At 41.6% G+C, this 22,087-nt stretch overlaps 1 protein-coding gene across 1 annotated transcript in view; it reads right to left on the bottom strand.

Annotated features, from left to right (window-relative positions):
- Positions 1-22,087, bottom strand: part of TFB1M (transcription factor B1, mitochondrial) — an 86,869-nt gene that overhangs the window by 56,314 nt on the left and 8,468 nt on the right. Inside the window, exons 6-7 of the mRNA XM_089669760.1 lie at positions 8,173-8,281; positions 4,204-4,355 (exon numbers count right to left, since the gene is read on the bottom strand). Of these exons, the coding sequence (XP_089525886.1) occupies positions 4,204-4,355; positions 8,173-8,281 (261 nt within the window). The remainder of the gene's footprint in view (positions 1-4,203; positions 4,356-8,172; positions 8,282-22,087) is intronic.

Raw genomic sequence — 22,087 nt, 5'->3', positions numbered from 1 at the left:
ATGAAAAAAACAGGGTTTGTTGAAGAGCTGAGGCTCTAAATGATGAATAAAACCGATAAACATGTAGCTACAATAGGTTCAAAAGTGAGTTGCAACATCCATGCAGATGAAAGAGTAACAGGTTCTGTTAACCTCTTGCCGTCCGCCTGCTGTTTATAAACGGCAGGGCGGTGGCAGTCCAGGGGCGGGTTGCCGTTCCTAAACGGCACCCGCCTTTTCTAGCTGTGCGCGCTCCCTAGGAGCGCGCACCACCGCGATCCGGTGTCCGCTGTGTCCTCCGGACACAGTGAAACACCGATCGTCGGACGGGACCTCTGTACGAGGTCCCGGTCATGTGATCACTGATTGGCGAATCAGTGATCACATGCAAAGTAGTAAGCAAGATGTCACTTGTGACATCATTGCTTACTACGTGTGAAATCTGTGAATGATCACAGAGGTCACATGGTACAAGGCTATTCACAACACCCTTGTACCATGTGACAAGCTGTGACCAATCACAGCTCACTCAGTATTTCTCAATGACTGCAAGAATGCAGACAGAGAGAAAGAGAAATGATTGCTTTTACATCCTATATGGGTGTAAAAGCAATCAGTGTAAAAAAAAAAAAAAATCTTCATCACCCCCCACAAGTAGTACAGTGTCACCATGGTGACACTGTACTGCTAGGGTGACAGTATGTAAAAAAAAAATAAAAATAAAAAATAATAATATAAAAAAAAATAAAATAAAAATCTAAAAAAAAATGTTTAAAAATTATAATTTTTGGTTATAAACTAATTTGGATTTTTTTTTTTTACTAACAAAATAACGGAATAAATTTTGGCCAAGATTTAAGATGAAATATTATTTATTTGCAAAATTTTATTTAAAAAAACACTTTTTTTCAAAATTTTTGGACATTTTCATTTACATAGTAAAAAAAATAAAAATCCCAGCGGTGAATAAATACCACCAAAATAAAGCTTTATCTGTCTCAAAAAAATGGTAAAAAATTCATATGGGTACAGTATTGCATGACCGCGCAATTGTCAGTCAAAGTGTGATAGCGCTGAAAGCTGAAAATTGCCCTGGACAGGAAGGGGGTAAAAGTGTCCGGACAGGAAGTGGTTAAATGTTACCTCACCTTTCGAGTTGCTCCAGTTATGCAGGCCATAGATGGGGAGAAAAACGGCAGATTTTTCTTTTAAAAAATGAAAATTCGGTCATTCAAGCGGCCGACGTTGCCATCAATGGTAAAAAAAAAAATCGGCCGATTTTCATCCCTTCTACAGCCAGCAAAAAGTGTCCCTGAAGAGAGCTCTGCTATTTCTGACAGTTCCTTGACATTTACAGCGGTTGAAACATTGTATCTATTTATTTCCATTTAGGATACAGATGTTTTTATTCGGAAACAAATAGATACAATGTTTCAACCGCTGTAAATGTCAAGGAACTGTCAGAGAACTGTCAGAAATAGCAGAGCTCTCTGCAGAGACACTTTTTGATGGACTGGAATTATTCTTATTTTCATCCTACTTCTTCTTCTTCTTCTTCTTCTTCATCCTCTTCTTCTTCTTCTTCTTCATCCTCATCCTCTTCTTCATCCTCATCCTCTTCTTCATCCTCATCCTCTTCTTCATCCTCATCCTCTTCTTCATCCTCATCCTCTTCTTCTTCATCATCCTCTTCTTCTTCATCATCCTCATCCTCTTCATCATCATCTTCTTCATCCTCATCTTCTTCTTCTTAATCATCCTCATCCTCTTCTTCATCATCCTCCTCCTCCTCTTCTTCTTCATCCTCATCCTCTTCTTCATCATCATCATCCTTATCCTCTTCTTCTTCATCCTCATCCTCTTCTTCTTCATCCTCATCCTCTTCTTCTTCATCCTCATCCTCTTCTTCTTCATCCTCATCTTCTTCATCCTCATCCTCTTCTTCTTCTTTTTGTCTTCCTCTTGCAGGTCACTGCTCATGCGCAGTTTTTTTATCGGTAAAAAATCGGCCGATTCGCTCACTAATTGCCGCGAAAATCGGCCGATCGGCAAAACCGGCCGATATTTTTCCAACTTTACCGGAAAAAAAAAACGGCCAAAATACCGAAAAACGGCCGACCAAATCGCCCACTAACGATCCGAAAATCGGCCGATTTTATTTTCGGCCGAAAAATCGGCCGATTTTCGACCCATCTATGGCCTGCATTACTCTATCTGGAGATTACACAATACTTAGGACTCTTTCCACCTCCCACCTGTGACAGCACTGCTGCCCAGCAACTGCAGTTCACATTGATGGTGAGGAAGCAAAGGCCGTTATATAAAGGGGTAATGAGGGAGGGAAATATTTAACCCCTTCATGCCTAAGGGTAAAACAAATCTAAATGCCTAAGCAAAATTTTGCAACGTTGACATGTGTTAGTAAAACTGTATATATCATCACAACTACTTTGCACATCCAGGTGAATTATACCTGTTTTTTTCAGGACAAATTGGGCTTTCATTTGGTGGTAAGTGGTAAAGGATATCTCCTGATTTTTTTTTTTATCAAAGGAAAACTGGCCCAAAGTAGAAAAAAAAAAATCATTTTTTTTATTTAGCTGTGTGTTTCTTGTTACTACCATAACCGACCACCAAAGAACAACCCAAAATCAATTCTCCAGCTCTTGACGATCACAGTGATACCATATATGTGTATGTTATTTGTTTTTTGTACCCGTAGTACAGCCCAGAAACAATAGTGCGCATTTTGCTTTTGTCTTCTTTTTTTTTTCCCTAAAATACACTGATATTGACACTAACCGATACCAATTTGTTTTTAAATCCTGTCTTTGACCCTGACCTTCTGACCCAAACACTAACCCTGGCACTGAACTAGATCAGACCTTGATCTAGGAATTTTTTCTTTCATTTTTTAATATTTATTTATCTTTTTTTTTTTTACAAACATTTTTTTTCCCTCTATGCCAGGAGTTAGAGATTTACAATATTACTCTCTCCTCCATTCATACAGAGAGAAAAAAACAAGGGGGCCGGGCTGTACAGTGACTGTGATAGCCACTCAGAGGCTATCACAGCGATCATGTGACCCGGAATCGTGAGTCCCGATCCCCGATAGTTAGAACAGGACCCGATGCTCTCAGTGACACCATGGTCTTTGTGCTGGTGCACAAAGACAGGTACGCAATGTTATCCTTATAACCATAATGAACCCAGTCTGTGCTGGCAGATCCTTGCCTGGTTAAGGACTGTCTGTCCTAACAAGGGCAGACATTCCCAAGGCTTGGGTAGAACATCATATGTTAATGCACAGTTAACCTCCAGAGGATTTTACCCCTTTCATGACCAGGGCATTTTTTTTTTTCCATTCAGCACTACGCTATGTAATTGCTTGATCATGCGTAACAGTACCCCAAATGAAATTTATATCATTTGGAGCTTTCTTTTGGTGATATTTGATCACCACTGTTTTTTTTTATTATATAAACAATAATTCAAAAACCAAAACTATATTTTCTACTTTCTGTTGTAAAACATATAAAATTAAAAAAAAAAATCAAATTTCTTAATTTAGGTGAAAATGTATTCTGCTACATGTCTTTGGCAAAAAAAAAAAATCCCAATAAATGTAAATTCATTGGTTTGTGAAAAAGTTATAGTGTCTACAAACTATGGTATAGGTATATAATGGAATTTATGCATCGGTGATGCTATACTGGTAATTGCAGTGATCAGTGACTTATTGTGGGACTGTGATAATGTGGAAGGCAATCTGACACTAACAGACCCTCGCTGGGAGGTACACTGACTGACACTCACACCAATAGTGACACTAATACAGAGATCAGACATAATACTGTACTAATGACACTAGCTGTGAACGTTAAGAGGAAATCCAAGGGCTAAAGTGATACTAAACACACACTGTTTAATTTAGATTGTCCCTTCTTTTTCTGTATATGGATGATGGCACTGTAATTTAAAAAAAAAAACAAAAAATACATAAGTACCTATTTAATCAATATCAGGCTCTTATCCAGCCTGTCTGCAGGGAAACATAAGCAGGAGGAGCTTCTTGTCCTCTGCTGCTGGTCACGTTTTCAAAAAAATAATAATAATTAAAAAACAAACAGCCTGTTATACAGTGTAAAAATAAATCTTTAATATCAATAAACTGTTCTGAATATAAAATCACTAAAAATAAATAAATTGAAAGACACATACCTCTGCAACTTCATGCTGGAAAGTCAATGTCATTTGTGTTCTACCATAATAAAATGGCCCAGTTCTCTCTGAAATTGCTTCAAACCACTTGATAATCAAAGGTGTTGAGACATTAAATGGGAGATTACCAATAATATGTACCTTTGGTGGATCTGTAAGTATGAAACAAATGTATATTAATTGTTTTTAGTTCAAGTGTATCTAAACTCAAGAACAAACATCTACCACGAGGGTCAGCACCCCGTAGATCGTGGTCTGGGCTTGCTGACCCGCTATCCCAAAGCATCAAACAGACTGCAATGCAGAGGGACTACTTGTAAATTTGGAGTTGTAGTAGCGCTGCATAAGCCGATATCTCCTCTGTAGTGCTGGCTCCTGTCTCATGAAGAATGATACCAACTGCACTCCACTCCTTATCCCAGCTAGCGGTCTCAAGAGTGGTGCCAGTAGCAGGAAAGGAAAGATCCTCAGGTCACTGTGAAGCAATACACTGGGCATATCTTTCAATACAGCAATACACTGGGCATATCTTTCACACAGATGTGCAGCGGTTTACCCACATTGTGGGTGCAGTGCAGTGTATCTGCAGCCTTCCTGTGGGTTTGATGTGCTTAGCCATAGGCTTCTATTATATCCTGCAGGTTTGGTGCACTTTCTGAAAGCGCACCAAAAAGAATAAGTATTCAGATCCTTTGCAACAATACTCCTGACCGTTGCTGAGATATTTCTCCACCTTGATTGCAGTCCATTTGTGGTAAATTACATTGATTGGACATGATTTGGGAAGGAACACACCTCTCTATAAAAAGGTGTCTCAGCTGATAATGCATACTGTATCAGAACAAAAGCCATGAGGTAAAAGGAACTGCCTGCAGCGCTCAGAGAATTACTGCAAGACACAGATCTGGGGAAGGCTACAAAAATTTCTGCTGCACTGAAGGTTCCCAAGAGCACAGTGGTCTTAACCTCCCTGGCGGTATGATCATGTCAGGAATTTTGTGCTGAAAGCGGTACCATTTTTTTGCATGGAAATATGTAGTTTTTAATTGTAGGCTATAATTTTTAGGAATAACTCACTGAAATCTATCCGAAAAAGAGTCTATTAAACATTCCGGATATGATAAAACTTGAAACACGAAATCATAAATTATAATTTAATAAATAATCATAAAAAATAATAATATAATAATAATAAATTTAATTCAATAATATAATCAAACCAAAAACACTGAAATTTGAAATACAGAGGCAAATTCGCACATCGCTGAGCAAAGTCGCAAAATCGTTTTCAGTGTCTGATGACGAATTTCCCCACAAATCATTATCACTCAATTCTGCAAGTGGTTCTGATTTACTATCGCTGTTCTAAAACCGCTTTTGATGTAAAGGGACGCTTTTTGGCCGCCATGGACTTTTCTAAGTTTCCAGGCAGAAAGAACAGTCAAAATGCAGGCAGGGCACAGGACAAAGCAGTGGGGACACAATGTATGTGAAATGCAGTGAAAAAGCAATGACAGCAAAAATGTCATTTTTTAAAAATTTCAAATTTCCCGCCGGTTCCGCCGCCCGAACGTTCCGACGTCACGGGGACCGGAACATGGAAGTCAGATGCCGGCATCCGCCGGAGGAGATGGACGGGGACGCTGCAGGGGACACATCGTGGGAGCGAAGGACAAGGTAAGTGCTGCAGGGACCCCCAGAGAACGCTGCATAGTAAGCGCGAGTGTAGCTCGGGGTTACCGTTCTTGGTACAGAATTTCTACCCCGAGCTACACTCGGGAAAACCGCCAAGGAGGTTAATAATTGTCAAATGGAAGAAGTTTGGCACAACCAGGGCTCTTCCAAGAGCTGGTAGCCCGGCCAAACCGAGAAATTGGGGAGAAGGGCCTTAGTAAGAGAGGTGACCAAGAATTCGATGGTAGTCTCTCCTCAGTGCAAAACACATGAAAGCCCGCTTGGAGTGTGCAAAAGCTTTTTAACCTCCCTGGCGGTATTCCCGAGTGTAGCTCGGGGTAAAGTTTCAGTACCACAAGCGGTAACTCCGAGCTACACTCGGGCTTACCATGCGGCGCTGCTCCGCGATCCCTCAATCACTTACCTTGTCCTGCGCTCCTGTGATGTCCCTCCTGCAGTGTCCCTGGCAATGTAATCCGGCGGATGCCAGCATCTGCCATCTGGGTCCGTCCCCTGCGAGCGTCGGGACGTACGGGGGACGGAACGGTGGGAAATTTGAAAATGACAAAAAGTGATATTCACTAAAATCACATAGTAAAACATGACTGTATCAAACCATTTCACATAGATTTTGTCCCTAGTGCTTTGTCCTGTGCCTTGCCTGCATTTTTACTGTTCTTTCTGCCTGGAAACTGAGAAACGTCCATGGTGTCCAAAAAGCGTCCCTTTAGGTCAGGCATGTCCAAAGTCCGGCCCGCGGGCCATTTACGGCCCGAGGGTCGGTTTAATACGGCCCTCCATGTCAGTGTGTCTTATGGAGCGAATATGGAGCGGCCGGTCCGGTATTTCCACCGCGGCCGTGTCAGAATACCGGGCCGGCCGCTCAGCTCTGCAGCGGGACCTTACCTGTTCCTCTATCCAGCGGTGCGCTGTCTTCCCGGCTTCTGTAGTGTGGGCGCTGGGCATGACAGCCGGGTGCCAAGTGCGCATGCGCAAGAAGCGGTGCTTTTTGTGAATGGTAAGGCGGTACCTGGGACACATGACAGATCCCAGAAGCCACCGGACCAATCACAAAGCGCAAGTGCTTCTCGCTCATGCGCACTGGGCACCCGGCTGTCATGCCGAGCGCCATTACAGAAGCCGGGAAGACGGCGCGCGGCTGGATCGAGGAACAGGTAAGATCAAAGAACAACTGCGGAAGTAAGAGCGGGTACCTGTCAAATTCAGGTACCCGCTCCCCACCTCCCCAAAGGTCAGCAGTCATCTGTACTGTCCGCAGTCTCTGGTCATCCCTGTGCTGTCCGCAGTCTCTGGTCATCCCTGTGCTGTCCGCAGTCTCTGGTCATCTCCTGTACTGTGTCTGCAGTCCATTAGTTCAGAATTTTTTTTTTTTCCTGTTTTCTGCCTCTAAAACCTAGGTGCGTCTTATGGTCAGGTGCGTCTTATACGGCGAAAAATACGGTAACTTGGCATAAAATAATTTATTTGCATTTAATTGTAATGGTTCAAAGAATGTTTGGAAAAATGTTCGGCCCTCCACCATGTTCACTTCATCCAATCTGGCCCTCTTTGAAAAAAGTTTGGACACCCCTGCTTTAGGTCAAAAGCAGTTTTAGACCAGCTAGAGAACAGCGATAGTAAATCAGAACCACTTGCAGAATTGAGTGATAATGATTCGTGGGGAAAATCGTCAGACACTGAAAACGATGTTGCGACTTTGCTCAGTGATGTGTGAACTTGGCGCTGTATTTCAAATTTCAGTGTTTTTGGTTTGATTATATTATTGAATAAAATTTATTATTTTTTATGATTATTTATTAAATTATAATTTATGATTTTGTGTTTCAAGCTTTATCCTACCAGGGATGTTTAATAGACTCTTGTTCGGACAGATTTCAGTGAGTTATTCCTAAAAATTACAGGCCTACAATAAAAAAAATACATATTTCCATGCAAAAAAATGTACCGCGTTGAGCACAGAAATATGGACATAATCAGACCGCTAGGGAGGTTAAAGAACTTTGTCCCATCTCCACACAGGATCTCTAAGTCAGAGTGACCATCGAGTTCTTGGTCACCGCTCTTACTAATGCAGTTCTCCCCCAACTGCTTAGTTTGGCTGGGTGATCAGCTCCTGTCATTGACCTGGAAACACAAAGACTGACTTAATAAAGCTGGCATGTGTCCTACAGATTCATGTGGAGTGTAAATTTTAGTGATAGGTCCAATTCAATTCACCAGCAGCTACTAAAAAAAAAAAAAAAAAATGTACTATACACACATTTACTAACTTACCATCTTCCCATTCCTTCTTTAAATTCTTTGGAAATGATCTGTCCATTCTGTATGTAAGTATATCACCATGAACAATTCTCATTTTCCCAAGAGATGCTTCATTTAACATCTTTAAAAGAAAGAAGTGGAATTTCAGGCCACAAAAGTAAAAGTAAATCTTTAGAATAATTGCAATAATACACATTTTGGATAGAATTGGAAATATATATATATATATATATATATATAATTTCTTTTTCTTTTTCCTTAGAAGAGCAGCAGAACAATATAATCAGCTTTTATTGCGGTATGTCCATTTTTGCAGATTTACCTTCACTTCCTTTACTTCCTGGTAAAACCAATGTCACCGGGACAGAAAGCTAGTTACATAGTTGGTAAGGTTGAATAAAGTCACCAGTCCATCCAGTACAACATGCATAGGTGTATGTGTTAGTGCGTTTATATCAATACTATTTCCCATATCCCTGTATGTTGCATCCGCTAAGTTGCCCATCTGAGGCCTCATTCACACCATACGTGCAGAAAAACTGATGGAAAAAGACACACATCAGTTTAAATCAGTTTTCATGCGCACTTCAATGAGTTTTATACATTGCAGATTCCTGTGCAGAAAACAATCTGCACGTGATACTAGTGTTGTGGTGTGAACAGGGCACACAGAGAACAAGTGATTTTGTTGTGCCCTTGCAGAATGCATGCAGAAAAACTGACATCTCTGTACAATGGTGTAAACGAGCCCTAAGTTTTTTTAAACTTTTGACACTTCCTGTTGACACCACCAGCTTTGTATCATCTGAAAACACTAAGATAAACCTATTTAACACAGCTTTTATATCATTTACGAATGAATTAAAAAGAACTGATCCCAGGACACCTGGATACCCCAATAACTGCTCCAGAACACTCTGAGAACATGCTATTTATCACCACCCTTTGGATGAGCTACTGTAACCAGTTTTCTATCCAGGTACATACCCTATGGTCTAAGCCAGGCTGCCACAGCCTCACCATTCCGCTGTATCTGTGTACCTGTGCTTTCTTTTCCACAACCTCTGTCCAGACCCACCAGCACCCCCCCTCCTCCACCCCGCTGCAAAGTCGACACTGTCATCTGCACAGCGGGGCATTTTAGGGGAGTGTCGGCCCGGACAGAGGGCGGGAGTGGCCCCACTCAAGTTAACCAGCAGTGGTGGGCTCTATGACACAGGGCGGTCCCAACAACCAATCACCCACTAGCCATCTGGAAAAGCTGGAAAGCTCCCACCCTCCTCCCAGACCTGATGCATCTCCCACTCCCTGCACTGCTGTGTAAGGTTGGACTGGGTGCAGAGTAAAGGGGAACACTGTTTTCTAAAGGTAGGGCTGTACTCTAAAGTCAGGGACTGTGATGTAAATAGGTGGGCTGTAATGTAAAAAGATACTGCAATATAAAAGGGGTAGTCATGTAAAGGGGTAGCTTGATATGTAAAGGGGGGCTGTATTGTAAAAAGTGGTGTTGTGATGTAAAGGGGGGGGGCTGTGATGTATATGGAGGGACTGTGATGCAAAGCAGAGTTGTAATATAAAAGGTGGGCATTGTAATGTAATGAAGTTGTAATTTAAAGGGGTGCTGCAAAGTAAAAAGGTGACACTGATGCAAAAAGGGGGTGCTGTAACGCAAAGGAAGACATCATTTAAAGGGGGGCTGCGATGTAAAGGAGGGCTGTAAATGGGGGTTGTATTGTAAAAGGGGGACTGTAATGTAACAAGGAACACTATTATGTAAAGGAAAAACTGTGATGTAAGGTGGAGCACTGCGATTAAAACGGAGGGGGGGGGGGGGGGACTGTGATGTGAATGGGTGGCTGTGATGCAAAGGGGTGTATGTATGATGTAAAAGGGGAGACTGCAATATAAAAAGGTGAGGACTGTGATGTAAAGGGGGATGCATTGTAAACGGGACTATAACATAAATGAGGTAAAGGGGGGATTGTGATATAAATATAGATCGCTATGAATTACAGTGAATTACAGGGGGGTTATGATGTAAAAGGGGGCTGTTTATGTGAAGGGGAGAACTGATCACACTGATGTAAAGAGGGGATTTGATGTGAATGGGGAACAAGGATACTGATGTAGGGGGGTTGTGACGTGAAGGATCTGAGTCACAGAACAAATATGAGATTAGGACCTCTGCTGGAAGAAATATTTACTGATCAGACCTCCATAAATTTGAATTCACTACCCCTGGTCTAAGCCAACAGAATTCAGTGTGTGAAATAAGCGTTTGTGGAGGACTGTATCGAATACTTTCACAAAATCCAGATACACCACATCCACAGGCCTTCCCTTATCTAAATGGCAGCTCACTTCCACGTAGAATGTTAGCAGATTAGTCTGGCAAGAACAATCTTTCAAAAAATGCATGCTGATTGCTACTACTGATACTGTTTTCATGTGCAAATTCATGGATATAGTCTCTTACCACCCCCCTCAAAAGTTTACAAACGCAAGGGGAAATGTCTCTAATAGAGCCTTAAATAGCAGTAAAAACAGAACAGTTCTAATCTTCCTTCAATCTACTCAAAACAAGAAAAAGTTTTGACTGGACCATTTAATTTCTAATAATAAGAGTCTAAGTGCCTTTTAATCGATGCCTATGCCAAGAATACAAGCTCGACTTTTAACTGAAGCCAAAAAAGAAATGTAGTATTCCTTATAAAAAATTTTGCTTTCTATTGCTAGTTTTGGTCTTTGTTCTACATTATAAATACTTAGAGCCAGTTCACACCAGAATATGGTACAGGAATTGCATGGGTTCAAACCCGCATTCTCCTTTGTGATCCTGGTGTGAACCAGCCCTGAATTATCTGCCCTACATCTGACATGTAATGTCTTAGGGCTGCTAAACTTGAAATATGACCATGTGCATACAACATATACTTCAATGATGACCTGATAAACTAGGACATGTCTTGGCTTATATTTTGTAGCCTTGTGAGCTGTGGTCTAATTGGTTGGTATGGTGCACACCTTGTTTTTTTAACTTTTCAGAGTTTATGACATACCCACTCATGGGGCCACTTAAAAAAACTAAACCTTATACCAGCTTTTGCTTTACTGTTTTAATCACACAATAAATTGCTGTACGCTGCCCCAAGTTCTATGGGACTCACTTTTATCTCCAGAGTTACAAGTGTAAAAACTGAAAAGGCAAGAGGTACATTATATTCGTAATACAAAGAATGGTAGGGAGGACTGGGGGATCAGATTGATGGTAGCTAGATGTACACTTTCCCTAGCTCCATGGCAGCATATGAATGGGTAGACTGCTCTCGCTCTAACCTGCCATAAATTTTGAGGCTGATTCAGTCTACCTATTCCTTTTTTTTCCTCCTCAACTTGTAGGACAAAACAAGATGTGCAAGCCGCCCCCCTTACCTGGCTGCAATAAACTTGTGGCCGGCCACCTGTTACTCCCCAGGTGCAAACCATGCTTTATGGAGCATTAAAAAGGCTCTTTGCATGGGTGTTGTTTCTGGCATTGGGAATTGTTGCCTTGCTAAATGCAGCTTTCTGGTATGTAGATTCTGCTTGATTTTTATGTCCTTTTATTTGCCTCTGCGCATGAAGGCTCTGCATCTGTTTTTCCCTCAGTGATGCTTTCCTAGATAGAATGGAGCCCTTTATGGTGGCTGGGGCACTTTTTCAGTTCCACAGCGGCTTAGGGTGGAATAAAGTCACCTGCCTGCATACATGCAGGCTACTTGAAGTGTAACACCACTTTTGTTTAAAAAAAAAAAAAAATTGTAATTATGATGTTGACAATTACCTTAGGGCTTAAAATGTTGAGTCTAGACCTACTAGCCAGGCACAAAACCTTATTCTCCACCAGATGCCCCACTCAACCTTGCCCAGGTCCGCCTCCAACCCCACCCCCGGCCTGTCCCTCAACCCCACCCCTGCCCCCAACCACGCCCCCTTAAAGCTTATGAAATTAATTTTTCTTTAGAATAAAAAGAGTCCAAAATATAAAAAACTGCAATTATAACATAGCTTTATTATGTTAATTTAAACATAATAGCAATAGGGTGCAATCAAAATATCAGGTTTTACAGCTTTAAACCTGTAGTAAACATTTTGTATTTTTTTTGTTTATCTCCGGCATCTTTAAAAAGAGACTTTAGTAACTAAAGTCTCTTTTAAAAGATGTAAGCTTAGTTTACAGAATTACATATAATACTATGTTTCTTTTATATCCTTGTATATAATTATATATTAGGTATGATATTATGTCTCTTTTATATATTAGATAAATATATAATATTATGTTTCTTTTATATCCTTCTATATAATTAGATATTAGGTATATTATGATGTCTCTTTTATATATAATTATATATAAAAGAGACATCATAATATGTCTCGTGTCCCCCGCGGCGGGGGAGAGCGGCCCTCTCCTCAAGTCCCCCCGTGGCGATAAAGAGTGGGTGTCTCCTCCCAGCAGACCTCTCCTGCACCTGTCCCCTCAGTGGCGCTGCCAGTGTAATGGCAGTGCCAAAGAAGAAGCCGGAAGTTGGAAACCGGAACTCGGCTTCACAATGAGGTTTGGAGTGCAGGTGGAGCCGCTCCATCTGTGCTCGCCACACAAGGATTTCCCCTTGCATTTGGCGAGCGGCTTTTTCAAGCCCTCACTTAGGTGATGCTCACACATGTAGAAAATTATTGTAAATTTGTTGAGGATTCCTACCTTTTTGTTTCTGTTCTAAACAGAACATTTTTTCATGTCCAGTTTTCTGTATGGCAGGGTCTGGTCCATTAGCCACCTGGTCAAATCTCAGTGCTCTGGCCTGGGAAGCTGCAGTATCAGCCTTCCCTGAGCAGTAGTTAACACTTTAGGGCAAGGTGATCGTAGCAGAAGTAGAAACAGGTACCTATCAAAATCAGGTACCCCCTGCCCAAAGGTGCCAATCCTTAACGGGAAGCAGGGGAAGAAGCCTTAAATCAGAATGGCTTTTGGGTGGAGCTCCGCTTTAAGCTGTTAAGGGCACATGCAGACTGGCACGGAGCCCACTCACACTCCTGTAACAGACGATTCAAGTCTGAAAAGGAGGGTCGCACACCACTGGTATCATCCACAAGAAACTTTATTGGAAACTGCTGAGACAGAACACCATGGCAAAACCATGGCAGAGCCTTCCCCTCTTTCCCTTTCATATTTGTTAATATGCTGTGGACTATAACCCAGTTTTGAACCAGACTGGTATACAGTACATAAATATTCATGGGGTTATCAGAAGTACATTTAGGAGACAGTTGTGTTGTGGTAAGATAATGTAGAATTTTGTGAGACATATGACAATTCTTTAGTGCCTATAGGCGAATTCGGATAATTAAAGAGCCGGCGAAATAAAAATAAAGTGTGATTTTATTTTATTACACAATGGCTTAAAATAAGAATGTAAAAAGTATCATGAATAACAGCTCAGTGTAGGTAAAGCAAAAATATAAAAACAGAAGTTATAAAAGAGGTGTCAACCTTATTGTCATGGCTGTCCTGCCATGTGCTTCTTGTCTGTTCAAAGCAGCGGAGTCTGAGCAAGAAGAAGGTAGTGACATGATCTTAGGTCTCTAAGAGAATGCACCTGTATCAGCTTATCAGTCTGTGAATAACCATAGCATCTTCATGGCATGCTTGTGCGTGAGTGTGTGCCTGTATGTGTGTGAATGGATGGATGTGTTGTGTATTGTGAATTGTGCCCTTCGCATCTCTTAGGATGTCTTTTTATGTTACATGTAGACATCATAATTCTCATAACTCAGAATCTTGTATGGCAAACAATTCTGCTTAGTAGAGCGATTTCATTGAAGGGAGGGGATACTACATATATAGTCTTTTGATTGACAAGCCCATATGTAGTGGCTTCATAAGTTGACAATTTTGCATCAGCCTACTCATGTGACCAGTTACTCTGTTTAAAAGGATAGTATAACTAAGAATGTATATTTACAACATAATATCTCAATAATGTCGTATAACCAAAAATCTGCTTATAGAACACATATAACCAACTTATAAAACATAAATTAAATTAAATACACACAGATGCTAATAGAATATATTATTTCATACTAAATCTATTTTGGTTCACTTCTGACTCCCATGACATCCTATACCAGAGATTTTTTAACCAGCTATGCCCATCTATAGAAATGTCCTAAATACTCAGCTTCCAGCTAGTTAACTTAACTCCAAATACTCTGACATTTTTCTGGATCACCTATAACTGAAGAATTCAACACTATCACTTGTTCAAGGCCAACTACACATTTTAATATTAATTATGATTAATAATAAAAAACAAGTATTTTGCAAGCTTGCCATAAATATAATATAATTCCTATAAGTGCTGCATTATTAACTTGGAATTAATGTTTAACAGATAAACAAATAGGTTTTTAATGTGATGTTTTTATTGCTATATTAACCACTTGCCTACCAAGCACTTATACCCCCTTATTTACCAGGCCAATTTTCAGCTTTCAGCGCTGCCGCACTTTGATTGACAATTGCGCGGTTATCAAACATTGTACACATATGAAATTTTGATCATTTTTTTCTCACAAATAGAGCTTTCTTTTGGTGGTATTTAATCGCCACTGGGCACTTTACTTTTTGCGCTATAAATAAAAAAGGTGCAAAAAATTTGGAAAAAGAAAAAAAGTTTCTTTGTTTCTGTTATAAAATTTTTCAAACAGATATTTTTTCTCCTTCACTAATGTGCGTTGATGAGGCAGCACTGATGGGCACTGATAAGCAGCACTGATAGGCAGCACTAAAGGGCACTGATAGGCAGTACTAATGAGGTGGCACGGATAGGCGGCACTGATAGACAGCACTAATGAGGTGTCACTGATGATGGGTACTGATAGACGACACTGACTGGCATCACTGCTGGGCACTGACTGGCGGCACTGACTGGCACAACCCCTGGGCACTGACTGGTGGCACTGACTGGCAGCACTGGTGGGCAGCACTGGTGGGTGGGCACAGGTGGGTGGCACTGGTGGGCACAGGTGGGTGGGCACAGGTGGGTGGCACTTCTGGGCACAGGTGTGTGACACTGCAGAGTGGCACAGGTGGGTGCACTGCTGGGCACAGGTGGGCGGAACTTGCGGGTGGCACTGCTGGGCACCGATCATCAGGGCACTGATCATCAGTGCCCTGATGATCGGTGCCGATCCCCGCTCTGACAAATGCCGGTTCTCGGCAGTACTTTCCTCACGATCTGACAGCGTGAGGAAAGTGCAGCCGAGAACCGGCACTTGCATTTCCCTGTGATCAGCGTGTCATTGGACACCGCTGATCACGTGGTAAAAGGCCGCTGTGATTGTTCTTTTACCACATCACGTGATCAGCTGTGTCCGTAGGACACAGCGATCACGGAGATCGCCGGGTGCGCGCCCCAGGAGAGCGCGTTCTGGGAGGACGTCATATGACGTCCACTCAGAACTGGCCGGCCGCAGTGCAGCCATCATTCGGCTATCTGCGCTCGGCAGGTAGTTAATAAATAGTTTTAATATTAATAGATCATACAGTGGGTAAAATAAGCATTGAACAAGTTACCATTTTTCTCAAATATATTTCTAAAGGTGCTATTGACATGAAATTTTCACCACGTCGGTAACAACCCATGCAATCCATACATACAGAGGAGCTCAATCCTAACATGGATTGGGCTTCAGAGGCAAGGAAGACTTAGACACATGTCTAAATCTACCCTATGTTTTATATGTAAAATTTTTTTTAGAACTTTATTTTTTTTGTACAGGTACAATTTTATTTTTAACACTGTTTACATTTTTTTTGGGAGGGAGGGCTTTGGAAACACATCAGGAGCCTAAACAGAGAAAGGGACTAAAGATATCCCCTTTCTCTGCAGCCTCATCTGCACTGTAGATGAATGAATAGGAGTATATTTAGAGGCTCCAATTCATTAATAAACTGAAGCATAGTACACAGTGTTTATCATGTCTCCTTCACAAATTGAAACATAGCAAACACAGTTTAATATGCGTCAGTGGTGAATGAATACAAAAGCAATTACTAACGGTCTGATAAATATGTCACATTAACCAGCCCCTTCCTTTCATGAATGAACACAATGAGTGATCAGTATTGATCACTCACTGTGTTAATTCATAAAATGAAGCATTATAAACAGTGGGTTCTAACAGCAGCCCTGACTCCAGGCCTTCCCTCTTGTGGGTGAATGACCCCCTTCTCATCCAATTTCTTTATGGGGGGGGGGGGGGGGCAGGTCCATCTGTAATACTGATAGGACCCTCGGCAAACATTTTCTTGAGCCCCCCCCCATGCAATTTTGCTCTCCCCTTGCCATGAGACATACAATAAATAGCAGCTAAACTCAAAATCAGTTTACTGCAGCACGTCAGGAAGCAATTGCAATTGATTGCCATGAGGTTACAGCATATCATTACCACCCACTGACTGGTTGCTAGAGGTTGCAGCACACATTACAGGTCATTGGTTAGTTGTTAGAGGTTACAGCACATTATGTCTGCTTGCTGATTGGTTGCTAGAGGTTTCTGCACATCCTTACCGCCAACTGATTGGCTACTAGAGATTACTGCACATCATTACTGGTCACTGGTTGGTTTCTAGAGGTTACTTCACATTACTGCTCACTGATTGGTTGTTAGAGGTTACTGCACATCATTACTGCTCACACATTGGTTGCTAGAGGTTACTGCACATCCTTACCACTCACTGATTGATTGCTAGAGGTTAGAGAACTTAATTACATCTCATTGATTGGTTGCTAAAGGTTGCAGCACATCATCTCACTGCCTGCACACCATGGACTGAGAAGAAAACTCCTAGGACTCCTGGGATCAATAGTAGTTCTAGGCGGGAGGGTGTGATCAGTGACAGTGCTGGGGGGAGGATTGATGGGATCAGTGGCAGTGGCGGGGAGGATGGGACAAGAGGCAGTGGTGGGGAGGAAGGGATAAGTGGCAATACTGATGGGGGGGTGGGTTCAGTGGCAGTTCTTGGGGGGGATTGGATCAATGGCAGTGCTGGATGGGAGGTGACATTTCTACATCGACCCCCAATGTTAGGGGGGATTAAAACGGATAGCCAATATAAGGGCAATTCTGCACCTACCACCAATATAAAGGGAAACTTACGCTGGCCACCAATGTAATGGGGAATTTGCGCTGACAACCAATGTACAGGGGGATTTGCAATGACCACCAATGTAATGGGGGATTTTACACCAACAACCTATACATTTCTACACTGGTCACCAATGAATGCCACACTGTGGCTGCTATTTACATATGACTGCAGCATTGCCATGCTATTTACATATGAATGCTGCCATTATTTACATTTGAATGCTGACAGGGTCTGCACACATGCATTATCTGTACATGGCAATAGGACAGAGCTGGACAGCATAAGTGGCAGCACTTCACACTGAGATATTGGACATGGGACAAAGACTTCCAGGGACAAGGGAATATAAACCAGTACAGTTGGCAAGTATGGAACAGCTGCTTTAGGCCCCACAACAATGACTGGCCCCAGGACAGCTTCCCCTTTTGCCCCTCCTTAAAGCCGGCACTGGGGGGCTGTGTTTTATACTGCAGAGAGAGACAAGACTCTCGGTGAGATTTACCATTTGCTAGTGAAGGTTCCAGATGGGATCACTTTCAGACAGTTTTCACTGTCCAGGAACAGTGACCCATGAAGACAGCCTCTTTTTTGGCTATCGCTTCTAGCCAGTAAGTTTGCAGAGATCAGGACCTTGGGCTACAAAGGGACTCTTTTTGTTGAACTGTCCAGTTTATGTATTGTTGCATGCAGGAATACTTAGGAGGAACAGTTGCTGGATTTCAGGATACTTTGCGCTTACGCACAAGATTTTGTGATGTGCTGGCGACTGCTGGTTTTGACTTATGTTGTCAACAGTTTCTAGCTGATAATTTCTACAGCACCAGTTTACTATAGGCCATCTCCAGGAATGTGTGCAACAGAATGATCCTCCATTAATACCATTATGGTTCATAATGGAGGGAAGCTAGCATTCTCATCCTGTTATTTTTGGCATTCAAATTTCTGTTGGCTAAAGCATCTCACCCTTTTTGGGGCTAGTCATTTCCCATTCTTCCGCTACCATGAAAACGGGGAAAACTGAAAATTGTTATCATATACGGACATTTTCCTTTCCTGAATAACGACCAGTTCACACCACATGCAGTCCAGTGTGTTTTTTTTTTGCAACAAAAACGTATGGATAGTAGGTTATATGGTTTTCAATGGCATAGTGCAGTCAGTTCCAGGAAAAAAAAAAAAAAGGAACATGCTGACGTTTTTCTGCTCTGAACTATACTGGAATGCAGTAAAACACATCAAAATACACTGAACGCACTTAAACGCACTGAAACACACATGTTCTTATTTAAGATGAAGAAAAAAAGAGGGGGGAAAATGCAATGCTTAAACATGCACACGTGCATTGACGTATTTCCCAAATGCAGAATGTACGCCTCAAAGTGTCAGTGTGCCTAAAGAAGAAGCATAGTGGGGTCATCCTTCTGCTCCAGGCAGTCTATACAAATGCTCTTGGTGCTTACTCTCTTTCAAGGTTGAGTCCTAGAATGTAGTGCTCAGTGAAATAAAAAAAAACAAACAATCATAACCTGACCTAGAAATAAACATGGCATTTTTGCCTACAGTGCAGCTGTAAACCTAAATTTGCACTTTTTTGTTCATACATTCAAGATAATAAAAAAGTGTGTGCCTAAATTGTTAGTCATCATTGGCTAACATGGTAGAGAAATGGTGTAATAATCCTACAGAACAAGCTATGTTAGAAACGATTAACTTAAATCTTTATTAGTAGACAACAATCTGCAGTAGGTATCACTAGTACAAGTTTTTGGCCAAAACATAGTTTTTAATTTTGCTGTGGTCCACTGCGGTCAGCATAAAATTAAAATGTGCAAGTAGTATTAGCAAAGGGGGGGGGGGGGGGGGAGTAATGAAAAGATCTGCTTCTTTGTGCATAGGAAATAATTCTAATTTTGCATAAAGCCCAGATAATTGTAGCATATCTTCCACTGTAATTTACTTTTCCATTGCACATTGCTTTTCTATTCCTAGTCTCGTCGTGCTGCGCGAGCTGTATGTTACACACTTAGGAATGGCAAGTATTCTCCTCGTAAAGGGTGAATCACCATCTTGACTGTTTTGTCCTTTGTGACATTTTTTTCTCTCAGAAAATGTTCATCAGAAAGGCACCACTTTAAATTTACGCCAGCTGAAACATCTTAGCTGAACCCACATATTTAACTGTGTGCTTGCTGATGCACAGACCAGGGACGGCACTGCTGTGCTGCCTGGCAACTGTACAAATGTTGCTGGGTGAATACATGCAAGGCAACTGCCATGAAGCTGTCATTTTTTCTTACTTCACTGCCCGCTATTCCATTAATTATACATTTTTCTAAAATATAACTGAAGTACCAACTGAGGGAGAACTATGCAGGGCAACAGAGCACAGATATATTTATCTTTTTTTTTTTCATATATAAAGGGTGTTTATCAAAGATTTTTTGCATTACAAGAAGAAATGGCCCACGGAAAAGAGAAGCAGCCCTAAATTATACATGTCCAATGAATTCGCAGGGAAATGCACTCATTCAACATATATTGACATCATCAAGGTGGGGTCAACAGACGCAGAATTAATCATAGTTCAATAAAGCAACAAAACAGATACAGTATATTATCTTACCCTGGGCTATAAAGTGTTCTAGTTTCCTTGCGAGGTGACACTATGGCCAAGCAAGTATCTCTCAAACTAAAGCTGAAATAAGTCAGTCATGTTATTCGTATGTAAACACAAGGTTCAATTTTTTTGAGAATATTTACCAGCAAATGCATGATAGATAGATAGTTTTAGTATAGGTCTTTGTGACATATCCATTTGTAAGATCCAAAAGGAACATTTCCAGTGCATATGGTGCTAGAAAGGCCAATTTTGGGTAAAGAAATGAGTAGATCCTGGAACAGTAGGAATAAAAATACATCCAGCACATGTGGAAAAGGTGTGCAGCGTCAGTAGTGCAATATGGACATCTTGCGCCTGAAGGTCCATTTTGGCATGTACTAAAGATTGATAATGAAAACTGTAATAGTTTATCTGTAGTCCTGATAGTGGTATCAGTCCTAAATTGTTCCTTCTGAATCCAATCCAGTTTGTCCAGCAAAAAAGGATACTTTTGCCATTTAGACTAGAGTATGTGCTCTGAGGTTTGTAGACGGTTATATGCTAGTGACTACTTTCTCTCTTTCTGGGTCATTTAAAAAGGATCAAGAGGACTGAGAGCTAGTTTCACTTGAAACGAACTGTTGTAAAGGTGTGCCTCAGCAGGAGATATTTAAAGAAATTTCTCTTTGTAATAGACTTGTCCTTCTTTAAGGTGGAACATACACTATTATGCCAAATGTATTGGGACGCCTGCCTTTACACGCACATGAACTTTAATGGCATCCCAGTCTTAGTCTGTAGGGTTCAACATTAAGTTGGCGCACCCTTTGCAGCTATAACAGCTTCAACTCTGCTGGGAAGGCTGTCCACAAGGTTTAGGAGTGTGTCCCTTTGTCCATTCTTCCAGAAGCGCATTTGTGAGGTCAGGCATTGATGTCAGACAAGAAGGTTTGGCTTGCAGTCTACTCTCTAATTCATCCCAAAGGTATTCTATCGGGTTGAAGTCTGGACTGTGTATCAAGTTCCTCCACCCCAAACTCACTCATCCATGTCTTTATGGACCTTGCTTTGTGCACTGGTGCGCAGTTATGTTGGAACAGGAAGGGGCCATCCCCAAACTGTTCCCACAAACTTGGGAGCACGAAATTGTCCAAAATGTCTTGATATGCTGACGCCTTAAGTGTTCCCTTCACTGGAACTAAAAGGCCAAGCCAAACATCTGAAATATAACCCCACACCATAATCTCCCCCCCCCCACCACCACCAAACTTTACACTTGGCACAATGCAGTCAGGCAAAGTCCCATTCTTCTGGCAACCGCCAAACTCAGATAGGACCATTGGATTGCCAGAGTGATTTGTCACTCCAAGGAACACGTCTCCACTGCTCTAGAGTGTAGTTGCGGCGTGCTTTACATCACTGCAGCCGATGCTTTGCATTGCACTTGGTGATGTAAGGCTTGCATGCAGCTGCTCAGCCTTGGAAACCCATTCCATGAAGCTCTCTATGCACTGTTGTTGTGCTAATATGACGACCACGCAAGGTTTGGAGTTCTTTAGCTATTGACTCTGCAGACAGTTGGCTACTTCTACGCACTGTGCGCTTTAGCATGAGCTGACCCCGCTCTGTCATTTTACATGGCCTACCACTTCGTGGCTGAGGTGCTGTTGTTCCCAATTGCTTCCATTTTGTTATAATACTACTAACAGTTGACCGTGGAATATTTAGTAGCAAGGAAATTTCACGGATGGACTTATTGCACAGGTGGCAACCTATCACAGTACCACGCTTGAATTCACTGAGCTCCTGCGAGCGACCCATTCTTTCACAAATGTTTGTAGAAGCAGTCTGCATTCCTAAGTGCTTGATTTTATATACCTGTGGCCATGGAGATGATTGGAACACCTGAATCCAATGATTTGGAGGGGTGTCCCAATACTTTTGGCAATATAGTGTAAATATATTTAGCCTATTAATTTTACACCCTAAAGATTAGTAAAATGCAGGTTTTGCATGTAAAGGATACATGATAACCATAAGGTATTGTCCAGGCAAGCTTTTTCCAAATTATTTCTAGCTGAAGAATCAATCTAGTTCTGTTGGCAATATGGAATTCAGTGTCCTTATACGGC

The sequence above is a fragment of the Staurois parvus genome, unplaced genomic scaffold (assembly GCF_062004578.1).
Source record: "Staurois parvus isolate SC_StPar_1 unplaced genomic scaffold, SC_StPar_1.0 ptg000081l, whole genome shotgun sequence".
NCBI classification, from domain to species: Eukaryota; Metazoa; Chordata; class Amphibia; order Anura; family Ranidae; genus Staurois; species Staurois parvus.
This window is presented reverse-complemented; position numbering and strand designations above follow the sequence as displayed.